Source organism: Amblyomma mixtum, chromosome 1, assembly GCF_055824585.1.
Source record: "Amblyomma mixtum isolate Tamu chromosome 1, ASM5582458v1, whole genome shotgun sequence".
Taxonomy (NCBI): domain Eukaryota; kingdom Metazoa; phylum Arthropoda; class Arachnida; order Ixodida; family Ixodidae; genus Amblyomma; species Amblyomma mixtum.
In genome coordinates this window covers 237,249,391-237,268,053 of record NC_143012.1, presented here as the reverse complement: position 1 = coordinate 237,268,053, position 18,663 = coordinate 237,249,391, and the positions used below count along the sequence as shown (strand labels likewise).

Genomic DNA, 18,663 nt, shown 5'->3' with positions numbered 1-18,663 from the left:
CGCGCAACTGTCCGTGCCGGAACACCTGAGCCACTGGAACGTCCGAACCATTAGAGTGCTGCGAAGAACACACCAGGATGTGGCGCAATAAGGCACCACGACTGAAAACGACTTATCCTCTATAGGAGTGTGCACCGACATTAGTTTTCCGCCAGCGCCACTGTTTGTTTTGGTGGCATCATTTGCTGGCCACTGGCGCAGTTCGTGTGCTGTGGTTTGTGTTATTAGGATGTTCGGGGTTTTCATGCCTTAAGAACGTCCCTGTTACTCGAGTACGTGCGCATATGCGCTCGATATTTTAATTATGACATGCTATGCTCGTGAGGGGTATCCGCGTTACAGACCGAAATCACCGGTTTGATTCGCGGGCGGCGGATCACGGGACTCCGCGTCAAGAATTCCTTGCAACCTATATGCGGACGGAAGAAAGCAGTTACCCTAATTAGGCGCCCGATAGACGCGGATTTAGAAAAAAAGAAAAAAAAAACTGGAGGGGACACTTAAGCTCTGCCTTAAGGGTATAACGCGATCATAGAGTTTCTTACTAATACCTAGAGGGAAAGCTGGCAAGCCGTCTATGGGAGTTTGCGTGGAGACCCCACGTGACCACCTCAGCCACCATGGGCGCTCAAAGCATCATGGGGCGGTGAGCTACTTGTTGCGGAACTGTAACTTTTGGCCAAAAATTATTAAAAAAATAAAGCTGTTTGATAGCTACAAACGTCCTAACATTCAATATCTTGTCTAATGATTGCAACAAACGAGCAGAAAAGCATTTAAGTGCAAAGTTTGCCTAAAATAAGACATGACTAGCTTTCCTATTGGCCAAGTGATGAACACTAAAAAAACTAATATTTCGTAATTAACAGGCGCACTTTTAAAAGTAAATATGTTTTCAAAAAAAATGTTGTTGTTTAGATACTTTAAGAGGTTTTTTAATGGCATTTCGGAAGAGTAAAACCTTTTATTGGCGTCGTGTGTCGTCGCGTCTTCACTACTATGGCTTTTGCACACTGCGTTCGCGCGAAAGTCGTCTGCGCACACACGAACTACGTTTTCGGAATGAAACGCCTTAGTACTGCCACTCTGTGTTCCCGAAAAACTACGACTGTGCCGCAACAAGTAGCTCACCGCCCCATGATGCTTTGAGCGTCCATGTTGGCTGAAGTGCAGCGCCGCCAGCTTTCCCTCTAGGTAGTAGTAAGAAACTCTATGAACGCGATAGAGGTAATGTGTTAATGCCCATATGTGCGTAATTGGTAGTTCTCGACTTTACATTCGTTGATAGCTGGTAGGCCTCATATCACCCTTTGCGCAGTGGTGCAGCGTTTAAGCGATGCGCCACTGCCCTGCGATGGCAGGCGCTGCCACCGGTAGGGTTTGTGAGACCCGAGTTGCTCTTCCCGAGCAACATCTCGTAACCGATTATTAATTTAACTGCCATCAGCCACGGTGGGCAGTTTGCTCACAATCCGGTGGGCAGGTTAACATCTCGTAACCGATTATTAATTTAACTGCAATCTGCCACGGTGGCCAGTTTGCTCACAATCCGGTGGGCAGGTTAACATCTCGTAACCGATTATTAATTTAACTGCCATCAGCCACGGTGGTCAGTTTGCTCACAATCCGGTGGGCAGGTTAACATCTCGTAACCGATTATTAATTTAACTGCCATCAGCCACGGTGGCCAGTTTGCTCACAATCCGGTGGGCAGGTTAACATCTCGTAACCGATTATTAATTTAACTGCCATCAGCCACGGTGGTCAGTTTGCTCACAATCCGGTGGGCAGGTTAACATCTCGTAACCGATTATTAATTTAACTGCCATCAGCCACGGTGGTCAGTTTGCTCACAATCCGGTGGGCAGGTTAACATCTCGTAACCGATTATTAATTTAACTGCCATCAGCCACGGTGGTCAGTTTGCTCACAATCCGGTGGGCAGGTTAACATCTCGTAACCGATTATTAATTTAACTGCAATCTGCCACGGTGGCCAGTTTGCTCACAATCCGGTGGGCAGGTTAACATCTCGTAACCGATTATTAATTTAACTGCCATCAGCCACGGTGGTCAGTTTGCTCACAATCCGGTGGGCAGGTTAACATCTCGTAACCGATTATTAATTTAACTGCCATCAGCCACGGTGGTCAGTTTGCTCACAATCCGGTGGGCAGGTTAACATCTCGTAACCGATTATTAATTTAACTGCCATCAGCCACGGTGGTCAGTTTGCTCACAATCCGGTGGGCAGGTTAACATCTCGTAACCGATTATTAATTTAACTGCCATCAGCCACGGTGGTCAGTTTGCTCACAATCCGGTGGGCAGGTTAACATCTCGTAACCGATTATTAATTTAACTGCCATCAGCCACGGTGGTCAGTTTGCTCACAATCCGGTGGGCAGGTTAACATCTCGTAACCGATTATTAATTTAACTGCCATCAGCCACGGTGGTCAGTTTGCTCACAATCCGGTGGGCAGGTTAACATCTCGTAACCGATTATTAATTTAACTGCCATCAGCCACGGTGGTCAGTTTGCTCACAATCCGGTGGGCAGGTTAACATCTCGTAACCGATTATTAATTTAACTGCCATCAGCCACGGTGGTCAGTTTGCTCACAATCCGGTGGGCAGGTTAACATCTCGTAACCGATTATTAATTTAACTGCCATCAGCCACGGTGGTCAGTTTGCTCACAATCCGGTGGGCAGGTTAACATCTCGTAACCGATTATTAATTTAACTGCCATCAGCCACGGTGGTCAGTTTGCTCACAATCCGGTGGGCAGGTTAACATCTCGTAACCGATTATTAATTTAACTGCCATCAGCCACGGTGGTCAGTTTGCTCACAATCCGGTGGGCAGGTTAACATCTCGTAACCGATTATTAATTTAACTGCCATCAGCCACGGTGGTCAGTTTGCTCACAATCCGGTGGGCAGGTTAACATCTCGTAACCGATTATTAATTTAACTGCCATCAGCCACGGTGGTCAGTTTGCTCACAATCCGGTGGGCAGGTTAACATCTCGTAACCGATTATTAATTTAACTGCCATCAGCCACGGTGGCCAGTTTGCTCACAATCCGGTGGGCAGGTTAACATCTCGTAACCGATTATTAATTTAACTGCCATCAGCCACGGTGGTCAGTTTGCTCACAATCCGGTGGGCAGGTTAACATCTCGTAACCGATTATTAATTTAACTGCCATCAGCCACGGTGGTCAGTTTGCTCACAATACGGTGGGCAGGTTAACATCTCGTAACCGATTATTAATTTAACTGCCATCAGCCACGGTGGTCAGTTTGCTCACAATCCGGTGGGCAGGTTAACATCTCGTAACCGATTATTAATTTAACTGCCATCAGCCACGGTGGTCAGTTTGCTCACAATCCGGTGGGCAGGTTAACATCTCGTAACCGATTATTAATTTAACTGCCATCAGCCACGGTGGTCAGTTTGCTCACAATCCGGTGGGCAGGTTAACATCTCGTAACCGATTATTAATTTAACTGCCATCAGCCACGGTGGTCAGTTTGCTCACAATCCGGTGGGCAGGTTAACATCTCGTAACCGATTATTAATTTAACTGCCATCAGCCACGGTGGTCAGTTTGCTCACAATCCGGTGGGCAGGTTAACATCTCGTAACCGATTATTAATTTAACTGCCATCAGCCACGGTGGTCAGTTTGCTCACAATCCGGTGGGCAGGTTAACATCTCGTAACCGATTATTAATTTAACTGCCATCAGCCACGGTGGTCAGTTTGCTCACAATCCGGTGGGCAGGTTGTGACGTTGATGCCATGAGGTCACGTGATCTAGATGGCCCACCCACGTTGCCGGAGCGGCCGGTTGCTCCGGCTACAGTTTTTCCCGTCATGGGGATACTAACTGTTGTATCGTAACTAGGACTCAAGAAAATAGCAGACTCAGCAATCGAGCTTATTCAAGCGGTTCTGTATTCTTTATCCTCGTTCGTTCCTCATTTCGCGTGCATCGCGCCTACAACGCTTCATCCTTCTCACTACAGTAACGTTCTGGCGTTAAAAACCAAACCTCGACTCCTGGCAAACCATGCTGGTTGGCTGACGGTGATGTTTTGTGCAGCCTTGCTGTCGAGGGTTTGTTCGCTGGGTTCTCTGCTGTTCTCATTCGAGGTTTCGCTCCTCTCAGCAGGCTGGCGATGTGGTGACATATAACGTTGCGTCAGGTTAGCGACATGAATTTCCTTTCAGCGGTGGTCGCCTTGTAGCCAGCTGGAGGCGTTTTTCGAAATCGCACTGCAGCTCCGCGTGCTACTGCAGTTAGAACGGAAATGAACTGAGTGGCAGTTTGTTTTCTTGGGGACCAACCACACTGCTACCACTAGTGGTCCCTGGGAAAGCGACACTACTCTCCGAGACCAAGTGGAAAGCGATTATTAACCATGGCTATAGTCTCCCTGCAGACTACCGCTCGTCGCGAGGACTAGCTGCTGCGGTTAGTCCCATTTCTTCTGTCCTCAGCTTTGGTTGAGGAGGTATGTGTGGAGTTACACCGCTTTATGCGAACGAGCGATGTAGCGTTGAGGCGCGTGGACGGCCGGCCCATGTTCGCATCGTTCGACGAGCAAGAGTTCACTTCTATTCCTCGAGTGAGTGAGAAAGCACTAATTGTCCACTTTGTTGATTTTACACTTGCTTTGGTGGACGGGAAAGGAATATGGCGCAGAGGAGAATAGTTGGAGGAAAGGGTGAGAGGCTGGCCTGATTTATAGAGTACCTAACAGTTCAAAGTATTAGCTGCAGCCGAAATGAATTGGATCTCGGCCTTGTTACAGCCGGTCGAGTCGCGTAGCCTGTCGTCCAACGCAGTTTCAGCCGGGGCGCTGATTAACTGGAAAACAGCTTTCTAGGATTCAGTCGGGTGTTGTGCAGGTAGCGCGTCAAGCATTACGGGCAGCGTTTCCCTGTATCATGGATGAAATGGAAGTGTTACGATGTTCTTCCATGGTGAAAACGCTAGAGAAGCACCGGGGTTTTCCCCATGGAAGAACATCGCCACCCTTCCATTTCATCTATGATACAGAGAAACGCTGCCCGTAATGCTTGCCGCGCTACCTTTAGTGCGAAAAGAAAACATTATTTCTGTGAAGGAATTGGAGTACAGCAGAAAAAAAAAATTACTGGGCTAGTTAGAACCCTCCGGTCTGTGGAACACGGGTCAGTCCCAGGCGAGGTTGCTTCGTGGTCCTGGCATCCTTTTTTGTTTTTGGCTCGCACTGGCTCGCACAAGGTGACCTGTCGCGATGGCTCAGTGGTTGAGGCGCTTGCCTACCGAGCCGAAGTACCCGGGTTCGAACCCGGCCGCGGCGGCCGCGTTTCGATGGAGGCGGAACGCACGCAAAAAAGCGCCTGTGTGCTGTGCGATGTCAGTGCACGTTAACGATCCCCAGGTGGTCGAAATTATTCCGGAGAGGAGTCTTCGGACATCTTCCACATGGTATGGGCGTGTCAGTCAACCTCGAACCTCGCCCCAAAACCCAACCCCACCCGGGAGGACTGGGAGGCAGCCCTGCTCGGCTGCTCCGACCTGGTGAGCCAGGAGGCCCCGGGCGAGCGCGCCCGAGCCGCAGCGGTCGCCAATGGGCTCCTGTACTGAGGAGCGCACCTTTAGTTGGGAGAGGTGGCCCTTTCTGGGATACCTCAAACTTCCTCCCTATTATGTAAGAATTGTAAAGTTTTCCACACACACACACACACACGCACACACGCGCGCGCGCACACACACACACACACACACACACACACACACACACACACACACACACACACACACACACACACACACACACACACACACACACACACACACACACACACACACACACACACACACACACACACACACACACACACACACACACACACACACACACACACACACACACACACACACACACACACACACACACACACACACACACACACACACACACACACACACACACACACACACACACACACACACACACACACACACACACACACACACACACACACACACACACACACACACACACACACACACACACACACACACACACACACACACACACACACACACACACACACACACACACACACACACACACACACACACACACACACACACACACACACACACACACACACACACACACACACACACACACACACACACACACACACACACACACACACACACACACACACACACACACACACACACACACACACACACACACACACACACACACACACACACACACACACACACACACACACACACACACACACACACACACACACACACACACACACACACACACACACACACACACACACACACACACACACACACACACACACACACACACACACACACACACACACACACACACACACACACACACACACACACACACACACATCTCCACTACGGCACCTCTTTCTTCTTTCACTCCCACCTTCCTCCCTTCCCTTACGGCGTGGTTCAGGTGTCCACCGTGATATGTGAGACAGATACTGCGCCATTTCCTTTCCTCAAAAACCAATTTATCAATCGCACAATGTGGTTCATTACCTGGCCTGCGATTTCATTTAGATGGAGATCAACCGTGGAACAGCGCCTATGTCCCTTTAAGAACCAAAGTTGGCTGCAGTAATTCTCATGTGCATCTGGCTGCCTAGATGGCGTGGTCGCCCGAGTCTTCCGTCGGCGAGTTCGGCGTCAAAATTAGAATGAGCGCTGTCTTGTTGCTGGGCCTGTAGAAGTTTCGCGGGGATTGTAAACTGCGAAACTCGGTATCCCCCTCATGGTGGTGGTGGTGAAAAACTTTAATCAAAGAGAGCATGAGGGTAAAAAAAAACCCCTGCTGCATGGTCGGTATCCTTAGTCCGGGACACCGCACGACGAGGCCCCGTCTCGCGCCCGCTTGACCAGAGCCCTTTGGGACTCCAGTGTGGAGCAGTTGAGGAGGGCAGTCTCCCATGCCTCTCGGGTGGGGGAGAGGGGAAGGTGAGGATTCTGAGTACATGCCCACACCATGTGAAAGATATCGCAGATCTCTCCACAGTGCGGGCAGCGCCCATCTGTGTTCGGATCGAAGTGTTTTGCTATTGCAGGACAGAGAAGGGTTCCTGTCTGCAGGCGCCGCAGAGTTCGCTTCTCCGCCTTACTCAGCCCCTTGGCAGGTGCCGGGTAGAGACGGTGGCTGTCGCAATAATAAATTAGGATTTCGCGGAACCGCAGAAGCGGTTTATGAGCTTCTGAGCCATGAGAGCTAGGATGAGGAGCCCGGTGTGTGAGCGCTCGGGCGGCCGCATCAGCGGCCTCATTGCCTCGTAGACCCTGGTGGCCAGGAGCCCAGATCACTTTTGTGCGAGTTGGATCGGCGAGAGCGCGTCTTAGAATTTGCGAGGCAAGAGGTGATATTTCGCCTGCAAGATAATGTTCACAGGCCCGGCGAGAGTCTGTGATAACCGTTTTCGAGTTTGGATCGGCGGCAGCGAGAGCTATTGCGACTTCCTCCGCTCGTGTTGAATTTGGGGCCCGAAAAGATAGCCCATCGACATTCATTTCCCGGTGGACTACGGCAGCCGTGAAGAATCCCGCGGGCGACGGCCCTGTGATGTCCACGTAATAGACGCCCTCTTTATAGCCATATTGCCTCTCAAGCGTGCGAACCCGCGCTTGTCGTCTGCCTTCATGTGAAGCCATGTCCATGTTACGCGGGAGCGGAGCGACCAAGAGCATGTGGCGCCACAGCACCGGGATGTTCTCCGTCCCCTCTGGTATGCATGTGTGTTGGATGTGTAAGCGGTTTAGCAGGCGGCGCCCAGGCACCGTCTGCGATAGCCGCGTATATTGGTTCACGAGGTGGGCCTCCCGCAACTCCTGATAGGAGTTTACCACTCCCAACGCCTTCAGTTTGGCGTTGGAGGTAGCCACCGGGAGGTCTAGTGCTCGCTTTGTTGCCTTTCTGATGATGGCGTCAATGCGCTCGTCTTGTTGTTTGGTGGTGCGTAGGTACGGCATGGCGTAGAGAATCCGGCTGGTCACGAAGGCATAGGCGAGCCGTAGCGCGTCCCTGCCCCGCAGACCACCCCGCTTGTTGGAAACACGGTTGATCATGCGCCCTACCTGTTCACCTATGCTCTTGAGTTTCGCTATAGTAGAGTGCGGCCTAAGTTTGTTATTGATGAACAGACCCAGGATCCGGAGCTCTGCCACTTCTCTGATGGGACCGCCCGACAGAGATATGTGTAGAGACGTGTTGTCCTTGTGGTTTGTCCTGACGTGTAGAAGCTCTGATTTGGCGGGAGCACATTGGAGACCACAGTCGGCAGCATACCGTGTGCCCTTCCTTACTTGTCTTTCGGCTACGCTGTTGTCCACAACATGTGGGTAGTTGCACGCGGCCGACAGAACACTCGAACTGCGCGCAGGCAACATGAAAGGATATTGACAAGCCTAACTTATCGATGTCTTTGAAAATTGCAAATTGCCTTCATTAGCGCGAACGCGTATCCGCTTGTGCGCATCTTACGACGCCGACGCTTTTGCAGGTCCGCCGTAGTGTGCGGCCCTTCTTCCAAGGCAGTCGTCGGTCCCGCAAGGTGTACGACCTCCTCACGTGTCTGGCGACGCGTGTTTCTGTCGCTTACATGGTGTTCCCTTTCCTGCTTCTCGACTTCCAGTCCAGCATCAAGGTCTACCGGTAAGTGCGGTATGCAGACTGCGCGATGGACATAGTACGCGTTTCCCTTCATAAGCCCCACCTCGATGGACACTTCCGAGGCGTACACGCGAAGCGCCTGCGCGCCCAGCACGCGCCGCGACGGGCGTCGAAAAGTGGCGTGCACCTCCATGCTCCTGGTGCTGGCTCCCTCCCTCTCGCGAGCCGACTGAATGAATGTCAAGCCGTGAACAGAAGATGGTTGGGGAGCTGCAAGGATTCCAAGAACATTTGGGGGAATCTGAAAGAGCTTCAAGCCACGAAGAGAAAGAGTCCCCGAGAGCCCCGCGGTCCTCCGATTGTTGTAAACCGGACATGCACAGATATCTGCGCCCCGCTCGCGCATGCGCAGACAGGCTCCAGCGTACGCCCGTGCGCGTAGGCGCTCCACCCGTACGCCTCGGAAGTGCCCATCGAGGTGGGGCTTATAGGCGCGTGGAGCTGGCGGTGGGTGAATATGACAATGGTCGAATTCAGTGAATTTAAGTCGAGAGAATAATGAAATCCACACCGGACCTCTACTTTCGTGAGCAAATGCCTAGTTCTCTTTATCCATGTGGTACAGGTGAATCTGAAGCCTCTGCACTGTGCTCAGCACTTTACATTGATCATAAACATCCACACCATGTCCACTGCAGGAAGAAGGCCTTTTCTGATTACCTCTCACCGCTGTTGCTACGCGTTTTATTTATTTATTTATTTATTTATTTATTTATTTATTTATTTATTTATTTATTTACAATACCGCAAAGGTCCCTGGCCATGACGTTACATAAGGGGTAGCCATAAACGCAGCTGAGTAGTTGCTATGTGGGAAGACGGGCGATAGGGTTTTTCAAGTGCAGACCTGAAGCGAGGGATGTCACTGATGGTGGCAGTGTTGACAGGCTATTCCAGTCGCTGGCGCTGTGGACAAAATGACATGTCGTCTGTGCGCTTGGGGGGTTGAGTATTTTGGGAAAAGCGATGAGGTGATCGATGAGATTTTTTTTGTGAATGGAGGCAGTGAATGATAAACCAAAGAAAATGACAGAGCCTGGCTGTTTTTCGACGGGAAGAGAGGATGGGTTGCAAGCTGTGTTTTTAGTGCTGTAATGCTGCTGCTGTAACAGTAATTGGACAGGATAAGCATAGCAGGGAGTTCAGAGGGGATTCGACAGTTGTGATTAGGTTAGTGCAGGGGGGTCAAAAACAGCTCTAGCATATATTCTGGTTCAGAGCGGATGAGTCTTGTAGGCTACCGATTTGACAGTAGCGGGGGCCAGTACCACATTTCTGCGCGAAAAGTCTAAAAAATGGTTAGCAGAGTTGGCGGTGGTGTTCACATTATGGGTCCAAGGGATATTGTTCTTATATCCTTGCATTAGGCCTCGTTCTCCCCTTTTGTTTCTCAGTGTACTGTTGCTGAATTTTGGTTTGTTCTGCGCATTCTGATGATTAATTGGCACTTCCGCTACCTTCCGTGAATTTGCTGAACCTTGACCCATATATCCACGGCTAGGTAGCGGTATTCTGAGCCTGTATACATACATTGCTGTGTGCGATTTCAATTAATGCGTATTGTCAAGTTCTGGTTCGTGCACCCGCTTCTGAGTCGCGCTGTGCATGCGAAGATGAAACTATCAGCAGTATATTTTGTCGAGGAGACAATTATGTTATGTACATTTCAGCTCTTTATGGCTTTCGTATCTTCAAACGCTAGAAATGCGGTTGAATGTCAAAACGAAAGGAATATTCTGCAGGCCCTCAGAAAGTATGACCAGGTTCAACGCGAAAAAACCACCGTATTGGAACAGCTTCGTCCATCACTTCAACCGCACATGTGCCAAAGCTTAACATGGTCAGAGCTGGGTGAAGCAACATGGTTTAGGACCCAACTGTTCTGTGTGTGTATTAGCTTTAGTCTGTAATGGTGATACGCGGCTGCAGGCTTCATGCACTCAAGGTGCTTATTTTTCACAGCGTACTTCAGGCTCTCGTAACAATGAAGATTCTTTGGTTAAACCGTGCGTGCAGTCTTTGTCAAAAGTGGACAGCCCAAGAGTTGCTTCTGATCTGTATCATGGTGTTCGTTATGCATCACCAGCGTTTTATAGCACCGTGCAAACTGCTTAAGCTCTTTACTTTTGACAAAGGTTGCATATAGTTTACTAGGAAAACTGAGTGCAGCTTAACACAATGGCGGGACGACTCCTGTCCTGTCGCCCCATTATCCAGCTTTCAGCCTGTGCTATGCATGCTTGCTGACAAGTTGCCGCTCGGTGGAATTCAGTGTACGAGCCAGTTGTTTAGCTATCTGCGTCGAGTATATATGCTGCAAAACTCGGACGCACTACGTTAATCCCTGCCTCACATGCAGACACTTCTGGTTCGTGGGCCACGTGGTGTGCCTGCTGGCTATGTACGTGCTGCCAAAGGTGTTGCCGCCTTCGTCGCACGTCGTACCACGCTCGACCGTGTCGGCCACGGCCACGCCGCCGAACGAGGAGGGTAGCCCCCTGGCCAAGGACGGCCTGCGGAAGCAGGACAGGCCGCCCGCCGACCAGAAGCACGACCAGGGCGGAGAGGACCACGACCAGCAGCAGGTCGGCACGGAGACGGAGGAAACGTCCACCGACTCCATCTTCTCCGCCGAGCCCAAGGAGTCCGGTTCGGCGCTGACTTTGCTCACCGAGAGCTACGTGCCCGAGCCGCCGCGGGTGCAGGAACCGGCTGCGTTTGGTAGTCCTCAGCCGGAGCCGCACGGTCTACTGGTCGGCGACAAGAAGAACCAGTAGCGGGTAGTTTTGGTCTTTTCGGCAACGCAAGTGCCCGAATGGGAATCGAGGACAGCAGTGCGGCATCCGGCGTGCAGCGCGCCTTTGCATTTTGAGAACTTATCGTGCACTTAATTTCGTTCTCTGGTTAATGTTCACTGCACAAGTACAAACGTGAACGCAGGTATGGGATAGATGTCACTGCCTGTGGAACGTCAGTTCGAAGTACTTATGGATATGGGAGGCCTTTTTTTGGTAGGTTGTGAGGGCATGGTTCTCCGAAATTCGGTCGAAAAAAAATTAAGCGCTCAGTAAAGTAGCTGGCATTGCTACAAAAATGGGAATGATTGGACATGAGAGATATACAGTCCACTAGTTCATAACTAAGCATCTGCGATATAGCCATATGGCGCTGTAATCGATTGACACCCATTGATGATACTGATATTCATCCTATTCATGCCGCTTGATGAGCGCTCGGCGGAGCTGCAGTTAGGTAAATACTGCACAAATGAAGAGAAATCCAGATTATCTCCAGCGCTGCGGTCATAGTGGAACCTTGTGGCGTTGTACAACCAACGCCACTTGAGGAACATGTCGAATGTCGTACTGCTTTCCTTTTAGTCGGGTACTCCGCCACATTACAAGCCAGTGGTGTGTGGGAGTGTGCGCTTTGGGACACGAAGCGGTTGTGAGTGTCGTATTGTCCCGCTAGCTGGCTGCTGCTGGTTTGAGCATTCATTTGTGTCTGGTATCAATCGTGGATGTGTGCAGATTGTTTTACTGCAGGGTCTATTGTATGAACTCGCCCGTCTTTGTATTCTTCTAGTTTCTCTTCATTTCTGTAGTCATGAAGTGAATGGCACGATCATGACCCAACGTCACGTTCAAATGTCTACACGCTTTACCAGACCCATCGGTTCGTGAGCTTCACGCCTCTGCTAGTCTCTTTATCTGGCCTCGGGGCTGTTTTGGTCTTTTCATTTTTGGACGCTGCTTTACAATTCCATTGCAAACCTGATCCCTTGGTCTGGGTCACTTAGCAGTCGATGTCACTGCCAATTAAATGGCATTAGTTTGGCTGGTCAGGAGGAAAATCACTGGCTCTTGGATTGAATTCTACACCACTTCGAATTGAACCAATGAGGAGAACCTGTCAAAACTTCAGGTTGAAACAGCCTTGGGCTCTCTTGGTCTTGAACTGAGAGCTAGCTGGAGTTGAAGTGGATCTTAAGTTTTGCTTGAAATTCAGTCGCAGCCATAAATGCGATAGGCTCACGTTAACAGAAAACACAAGCATGTAAGGGGAGCCAAGCATGCAGTGTTCGCTTTCGATCCAGCATGAGCATGATGCAACCGATCCATATTGAAGGTGATTGTTAAGCTTTGCCGTGTCGGGCTACATGCCTGACGCTGGGGTGTTTTCGATGTAATTTTGGGTGTTGAGCAGGAATATCGGTGGGGTGGCTAAAGTGTGGTTTAACAATGGTGTTATATTGCCTTAATCCTTCCTGCGGTTACCCGTGTGGGCTTTTTTTCCTAATGTGTGACTTAACAGCTTTAGAGTTGAGTGCAGGTGAATACTCTGCACACCTTTCTTTTCGTAATGTCATCACAGTAGTTATTTCCCTACCCACTCCCTGGGTAAGGGTGGGCGGGGAAGGAGTACACACCAACTCATTTTTCTGAATGTGCCCCCTTAATTAGTACTTTTTTTACACATGACAGAGAATTTTGATTAATAGTCCCGGAAGAAGTACATTTACTTCAAGGGATGTATTGTCCATAGCTGGCTTGTAGTGGAAGAAACTGCAGAATAAAAAAAAATGAAAAAATTACGGCATTATTCTCCTTTTAACACCCATCTGCCCATAAGAATTTAGGCCCCCCCCGCCCCATTATTTCAATTCCTTGGGAAACCCCTGCATCATGGCATGCTTTAGTGGTGTCCTCTTCTGTTGTTTATGGTGAAAGACCATATCGAACAAGTGAGAAATGAGCTACTGTTGGGGTCCAGCAACAGCCACTTGCGAGATAGAAGACAAGCTTGCATGTGGTTGTGTTTTCCCCATATGTCGACTGAATGTCAGTGCCCTGTGCTACCGGCGATACTATCAAGGCTGCGCGCTGGGCTGCCATTAGAGTTACTGAGAGTTCCTTTTCACTGAGCCTGAAGGGGCTGTGCATTTTCTTGCATTCATTTGCCTCATCTCTTTGTCAGTCTGTTGACCATCTCTGGAACTAAAAGTAGACACTTGGCCTCTTCCTTTATTTGTTGAATCAGCACAGATAATGAAACTCCCTACGCCCATAGTTTACAATGTTCTTCTCTCTGTGTTTGTATGTGTATTCGGCAATCGATGCTGTGCACATCTCCGGATGTATTCACTACGTGAGCTTCATATCTTGTGCAGAGGTTAATCTGCCATGTAGCGTTTGTCGTGGTGGAACGTGTAATGTAAACCTCGGGGTAACGCTAGTTTGGAGTAATGGACCATACACACAGTGAGTTAGTGTACATTTATGTGTCCTTGACGCTTGGCAGTGTCAGATTAAATTAGATAGCGCAGGTTAAAGGCGGTGCTTTGTGCAGCCTGAAAGCAAAAAGAACAAAAAAAGAGGTTTTCTGTGCCTTGAATGTTTTGTGCGATTTAGTCGTGCTTTTGACAGGCTGCCGTGAGAGAAATAATCTCGGGTGAGACAATTTTGCACCAGAACTTTCTTTTTTTGTCCATCACAAAAGTGTTAGAAACCCGATGGTTCCCTTTAAATTATCAGACCATATTACTTTCACTCTGTGAAACAGTCACGCAGTAGTGCATGTAGCATCGAAGCAGGCATATTATATTTTGTGCCGAGGAGTTGAATGCAGCATTTGTGACATGATGCAATTGATGATGAGACCAGACTGCAACTGAAACCCTCGGTTTGACAGCTGTCAACATTTTCAAGTATAGGCTGCGCAATAAACTCACTACATCTGTCAAAAGAGCATTGTCATGCGTCTAAGGTATCTCGATATCAGTGTCGCCTCAGTACTGAAGGCATCCTCACCCGATCATAAGATATTTACCAACTTACAGAAAAATAAATACAAGCTTCAGACTCGCCAGAGAAAGCGACAAACGTTGCCTGTTTTCTTATTGCCATAGAAATTAATTATTAAAAGAACAAATGTGGGAAAGTGACAGATTAGGACGCTGAATGTGACTGGAGCCTCATAAATATGATTCAGTGATCAGGAATAGTTTGCTCTTGACAGCAGTTTTAGGTATGTGCATTGATTACGTATTGCATGTCGAGGGCCGCTGCATGCTGAGATATTTTTTAAGACACAAGGAGCAGTCACGTGTTTTCAATGCGGAAATAAAACAGCCAAATTAATCGAACAAACTTAGCTCATATACTCGGCACATCACGGGTAGTAAATTTGCTGGTATAGAAGAGCATTTTGACACACACAACCTGCGTGGAGGAGACTATGTTGTACGAAGTGCATAGGGATAATATTTCAGGAACTGACTTTATTTACACATATTTCCAGAAGACATGCACGACTTTAGCAGCAGTCAACCTGTAGTCATGTGGCTACTAAAAAGGATGCATTTTTAACTGCGGTGGCTAGTTTTGCATGGTTTTCACAGCTGAACATATCTTTTGGCAAGAAGTTCTTGTGATTGGGCTAGTTGGAGCTGCTTTGTAGAAAAGTTGCACTGTTTGGATTTGCACGAACATGTCTTCTTCGTTGACTGCATCCATATAAATCCAAGTGGGCGCAGTTTTCATACATTTTCTTTTGTCATTTTCTGCTCTTTTATGTGAAATGGTTGGTTTTTGGCTTGCAAAAATGTGAGAACGCGGCAAAGGCCCGTGCCATGCTACTGACATTAATCAGCATCATGAATATTTGTTCTGCGCTGTTGTGTTGCTTCATTCCCCTGTTGTTGGCGACGTTTCTCTTTCGACCTAAAATAGTTGGAACAAATTGATACGGAATTCTGTCACAAATGCGAAACTGCACAAACGCTTGCAGCGAGCTTTCTTTTCGAGCATGCTGCTTAAAAGATTCAGCTATTGACCTGCGTCAGTTTTTGTAAGTTGCATTTTATATGGAAACAAAGGATGCCACATTGGAAGTTGGGGAAGATGCATAGACTTGCTTGCTGTTCACCCGTGAGGCGGTGACCGACGGCTTAGCCATGGATACATCTGGTTGGCGTCTCTTTCACAGGGAGGGTACTGAGGCCAATCTTATGGATATTTGGTGCCAGCCCAGCTTCCTAAGAGTCTCTGCAAAAGGCAGATCAAATGGCTTGCACAAACTGCGTCATCTTGAGAGCTATGATGAGAAGCGATATTACTTCCATGCTGGACGACAATGAAAAGGAGCGTGCACAAAACTGACACCTGATAACTTTCGGAACAGTAAGGATGTAGGTCTCCTCGGCATGCCTGGGCACAGGGTGCATAGCCTTGAGTAGGTGTTATGTTCACCCGAACTGAGCATTGTCAGATTCTACATGTGGTTTGATTTTTCATGCTTCTTTATCGCATTGAGCTTGTTATTGAACGCAGAATATGATAAACCTGACAAAACTGCAACAGTTCTACCCCTTAAAACTGAGACATCTTCACGACTGGGCTTCCTTGCCGCATTCACTTCATCGTCGAAAGCACGGATATGCATCTGTGTGAACTTAGTTGATGTATTTTGCAACAAACCTCTCAGTTCTAGACGTAGCCTAATGGGTGCGATCCCACTTAGGCCACTTGGCAGAGGTTGGAGGTTCCGGATATGGAACTATACATTTTTTTTTGGAAAGAGGTCGGTGGTCAGAACAGCCAGGCTTGGCTAGCTTGGCAGAAAACACCGAGGGATCACAGAAATGAAGGATTAACATGAAAGGCAAGAACTTAGAAGACTGCGCAAAGATCGAGGAGAGGAAGTAGGCTTAATGGAACGCAGGGTGTATAACCAAAGCGAAGATCCACATCAGCGTAAGCATGCACTCGGCAGTGTTCGTGCGTGCTGCTCTTCGAAGAATGCTTGCTTGCATTCGTTGAAGGGTCACTGCGAATCTGCAGTCTGGTCTTGGTACGGTGCCGAACATGAAACCGACGTCACTGCTCGTGCGCATTGGTTCATGTTGTACCCTGTGTCAGGACGCGTATTTACAGCACTGTCAGTACAGCCCTCGACTACAGCGACACCAGCGGCAGCAAGGAGGACAGGCATCACTCTGTGTTTTACTGTTCGCCCTCTCATGTAAATTCAAGCTTAAATTTGTTTAAATGCAGCTTTCTTTGTGACGCAGGGCAGTTGTATCCTGATATTAGTTCAATGCTTGTTCTTGCACAGTTGCGTAATAGTTTTTCATTTTGCGGTCATCCAGCTCGTTTATGTTTTACTGCATCGTAATGTGCAATGGTATTTGAAGTGCTTTGCGTTGAGTGCGCTATTAGGTCAGCTCCTGAGGTCGCTTAGGAGTTTATAAGTATGCACAATCTGGGAGTTGACGTGTCGAGAGCTTTTGTAAGTTCGCTGCCGGGGCAGAATTCCAGGATTGCTAAAGGTGACCGGTGCGTCGCAATGTGGATCGAAGTGGAAGTCATTTGATGCACGTTGAGTCAGCCGTGCTGGCATGTTGCTTAAGTAAACGTATGTCGTGTTCCGAAGTGGTTTATACTTGCATGTCTTGTGTCCACGTGAGCGATTTCTGTGCAGAAGTGGAGGTCACTTTTGTGTTGCTCGGTGTTAGGCGATCATCGCATAAGTGACAAAAGGTGTGTCTAGTCCCGATTGTTGTGAAGCGTTTTGACGTGTCCTCACAAAAACTACGCACCACTGTGAGGTAACTCCAACGTATAAATATGTACACGAAAATATGTATACATGCATGTTTGTGGCGGTAAGCACTGAGCTTGTTGGCATGTGGTTCTTGTTCGTTTTATTTTCTATACCGAGATGTTTGTATGTTGTGTTGAAAGGTGGAAGTAAATTTGTTACTACAGCTTTGTGTCTGGTGTTACTCAATTGTAGTCACCGGGCATCTGTAAAATACCGTTGAGTGCTGCATGAAATGAATAAAAAGTATCGACTCTTTGCACTCATGGAAATACATTTTTACCGTTCTAAAGGCGGTTTTAATGTTTCAGGGGTGTGTTCCAGTAACAACTTTTTCCAGACACACACACAAGCTCACACGCACGCGCGCACACTTTTCGGGACACACGTATTACTCCTTTTTGTTTTTAGGGGAGGAAGCTAGATGCCTCTGGACGCTTTCTTGGCACGCACGCGTGCACTTTTAGTGCGACAGCACTACTTCACTAGCAATCCTGGTAAAGCCGCCGTCTGTCTAAAGCCTCTCAGATACCTGCAGAAATAAATATTGTCGCGACTGGGTTTCGAACCCGCGGCGCCGCGAACAGACCAGCTTCGCTGGTCACTGCACGAGAGCACTAGGCTATCGCCGTAGCTTTTTTTCTTTATTGTATGGAAGTACACCCACACTGACAGGCTTCAAGTCCGACTTAACCAAGTCGCATCACGCAAGTACTATGGTGCAGGGTGGCATATGCTGCGCATGATCGACTTCCTGCCTGGCTCCCTTTCTTCCGGAATTTAGATGTGCTGACAAAGTGAGAGTGAATGTTGGTGTGATTGTGTATAGGCTGTCGCCGTAGCCTATCACGCCTCGTGGTAAAACTGCAACACACTCTCGCGCTGTGCATTGCACGTCGTCGTCTTTTTCGACTTCCATCTGTGCAGAAAAGTCGCGGAAGGAAAGGAAACTCGCATAACTGGCTCTCTGAGTTAATGGACATCTTTTATGCGAAGCATATTACTAGAGCTACACTACAGCCCGTCGAGCGCGGCGGTGGAGCTACCATTGTCCTTTAGCGTGACCACGTGACACCACGTGACAACATGACGTCACAGCAGAGGAGAGATGGGTGCCGGCTCGCGCGGTCGGCCGCGGCGGTGGAGGCTCCACATCAGAGGCGCGGCGGCTGACCACGTGACAACATGACGTCACAACAGAGGAGAGATGGGCTGCCGGCTCGCGCGGTCGGCCGCGGCGGTGGAGGCTCCACATCAGAGGCGCTGCAGCTGACCACGTGACGCTACAGCAGCGGTA

At 48.9% G+C, this 18,663-nt stretch overlaps 1 protein-coding gene across 2 annotated transcripts in view; it reads left to right on the top strand.

Moving 5' to 3' along the window:
- Positions 1-17,532, top strand: part of oys (lysophospholipid acyltransferase 6) — a 65,077-nt gene extending 47,545 nt beyond the window's left edge. For both annotated transcript variants that reach the window (XM_089565174.1, XM_089565175.1), the window contains 2 exons: positions 8,596-8,747; positions 11,125-17,532. In XM_089565174.1, the coding sequence (XP_089421300.1) occupies positions 8,596-8,747; positions 11,125-11,542 (570 nt within the window). In that variant the 3' untranslated portion in view covers positions 11,543-17,532. The remainder of the gene's footprint in view (positions 1-8,595; positions 8,748-11,124) is intronic.
- The last annotated feature ends 1,131 nt before the right edge of the window (positions 17,533-18,663 follow it).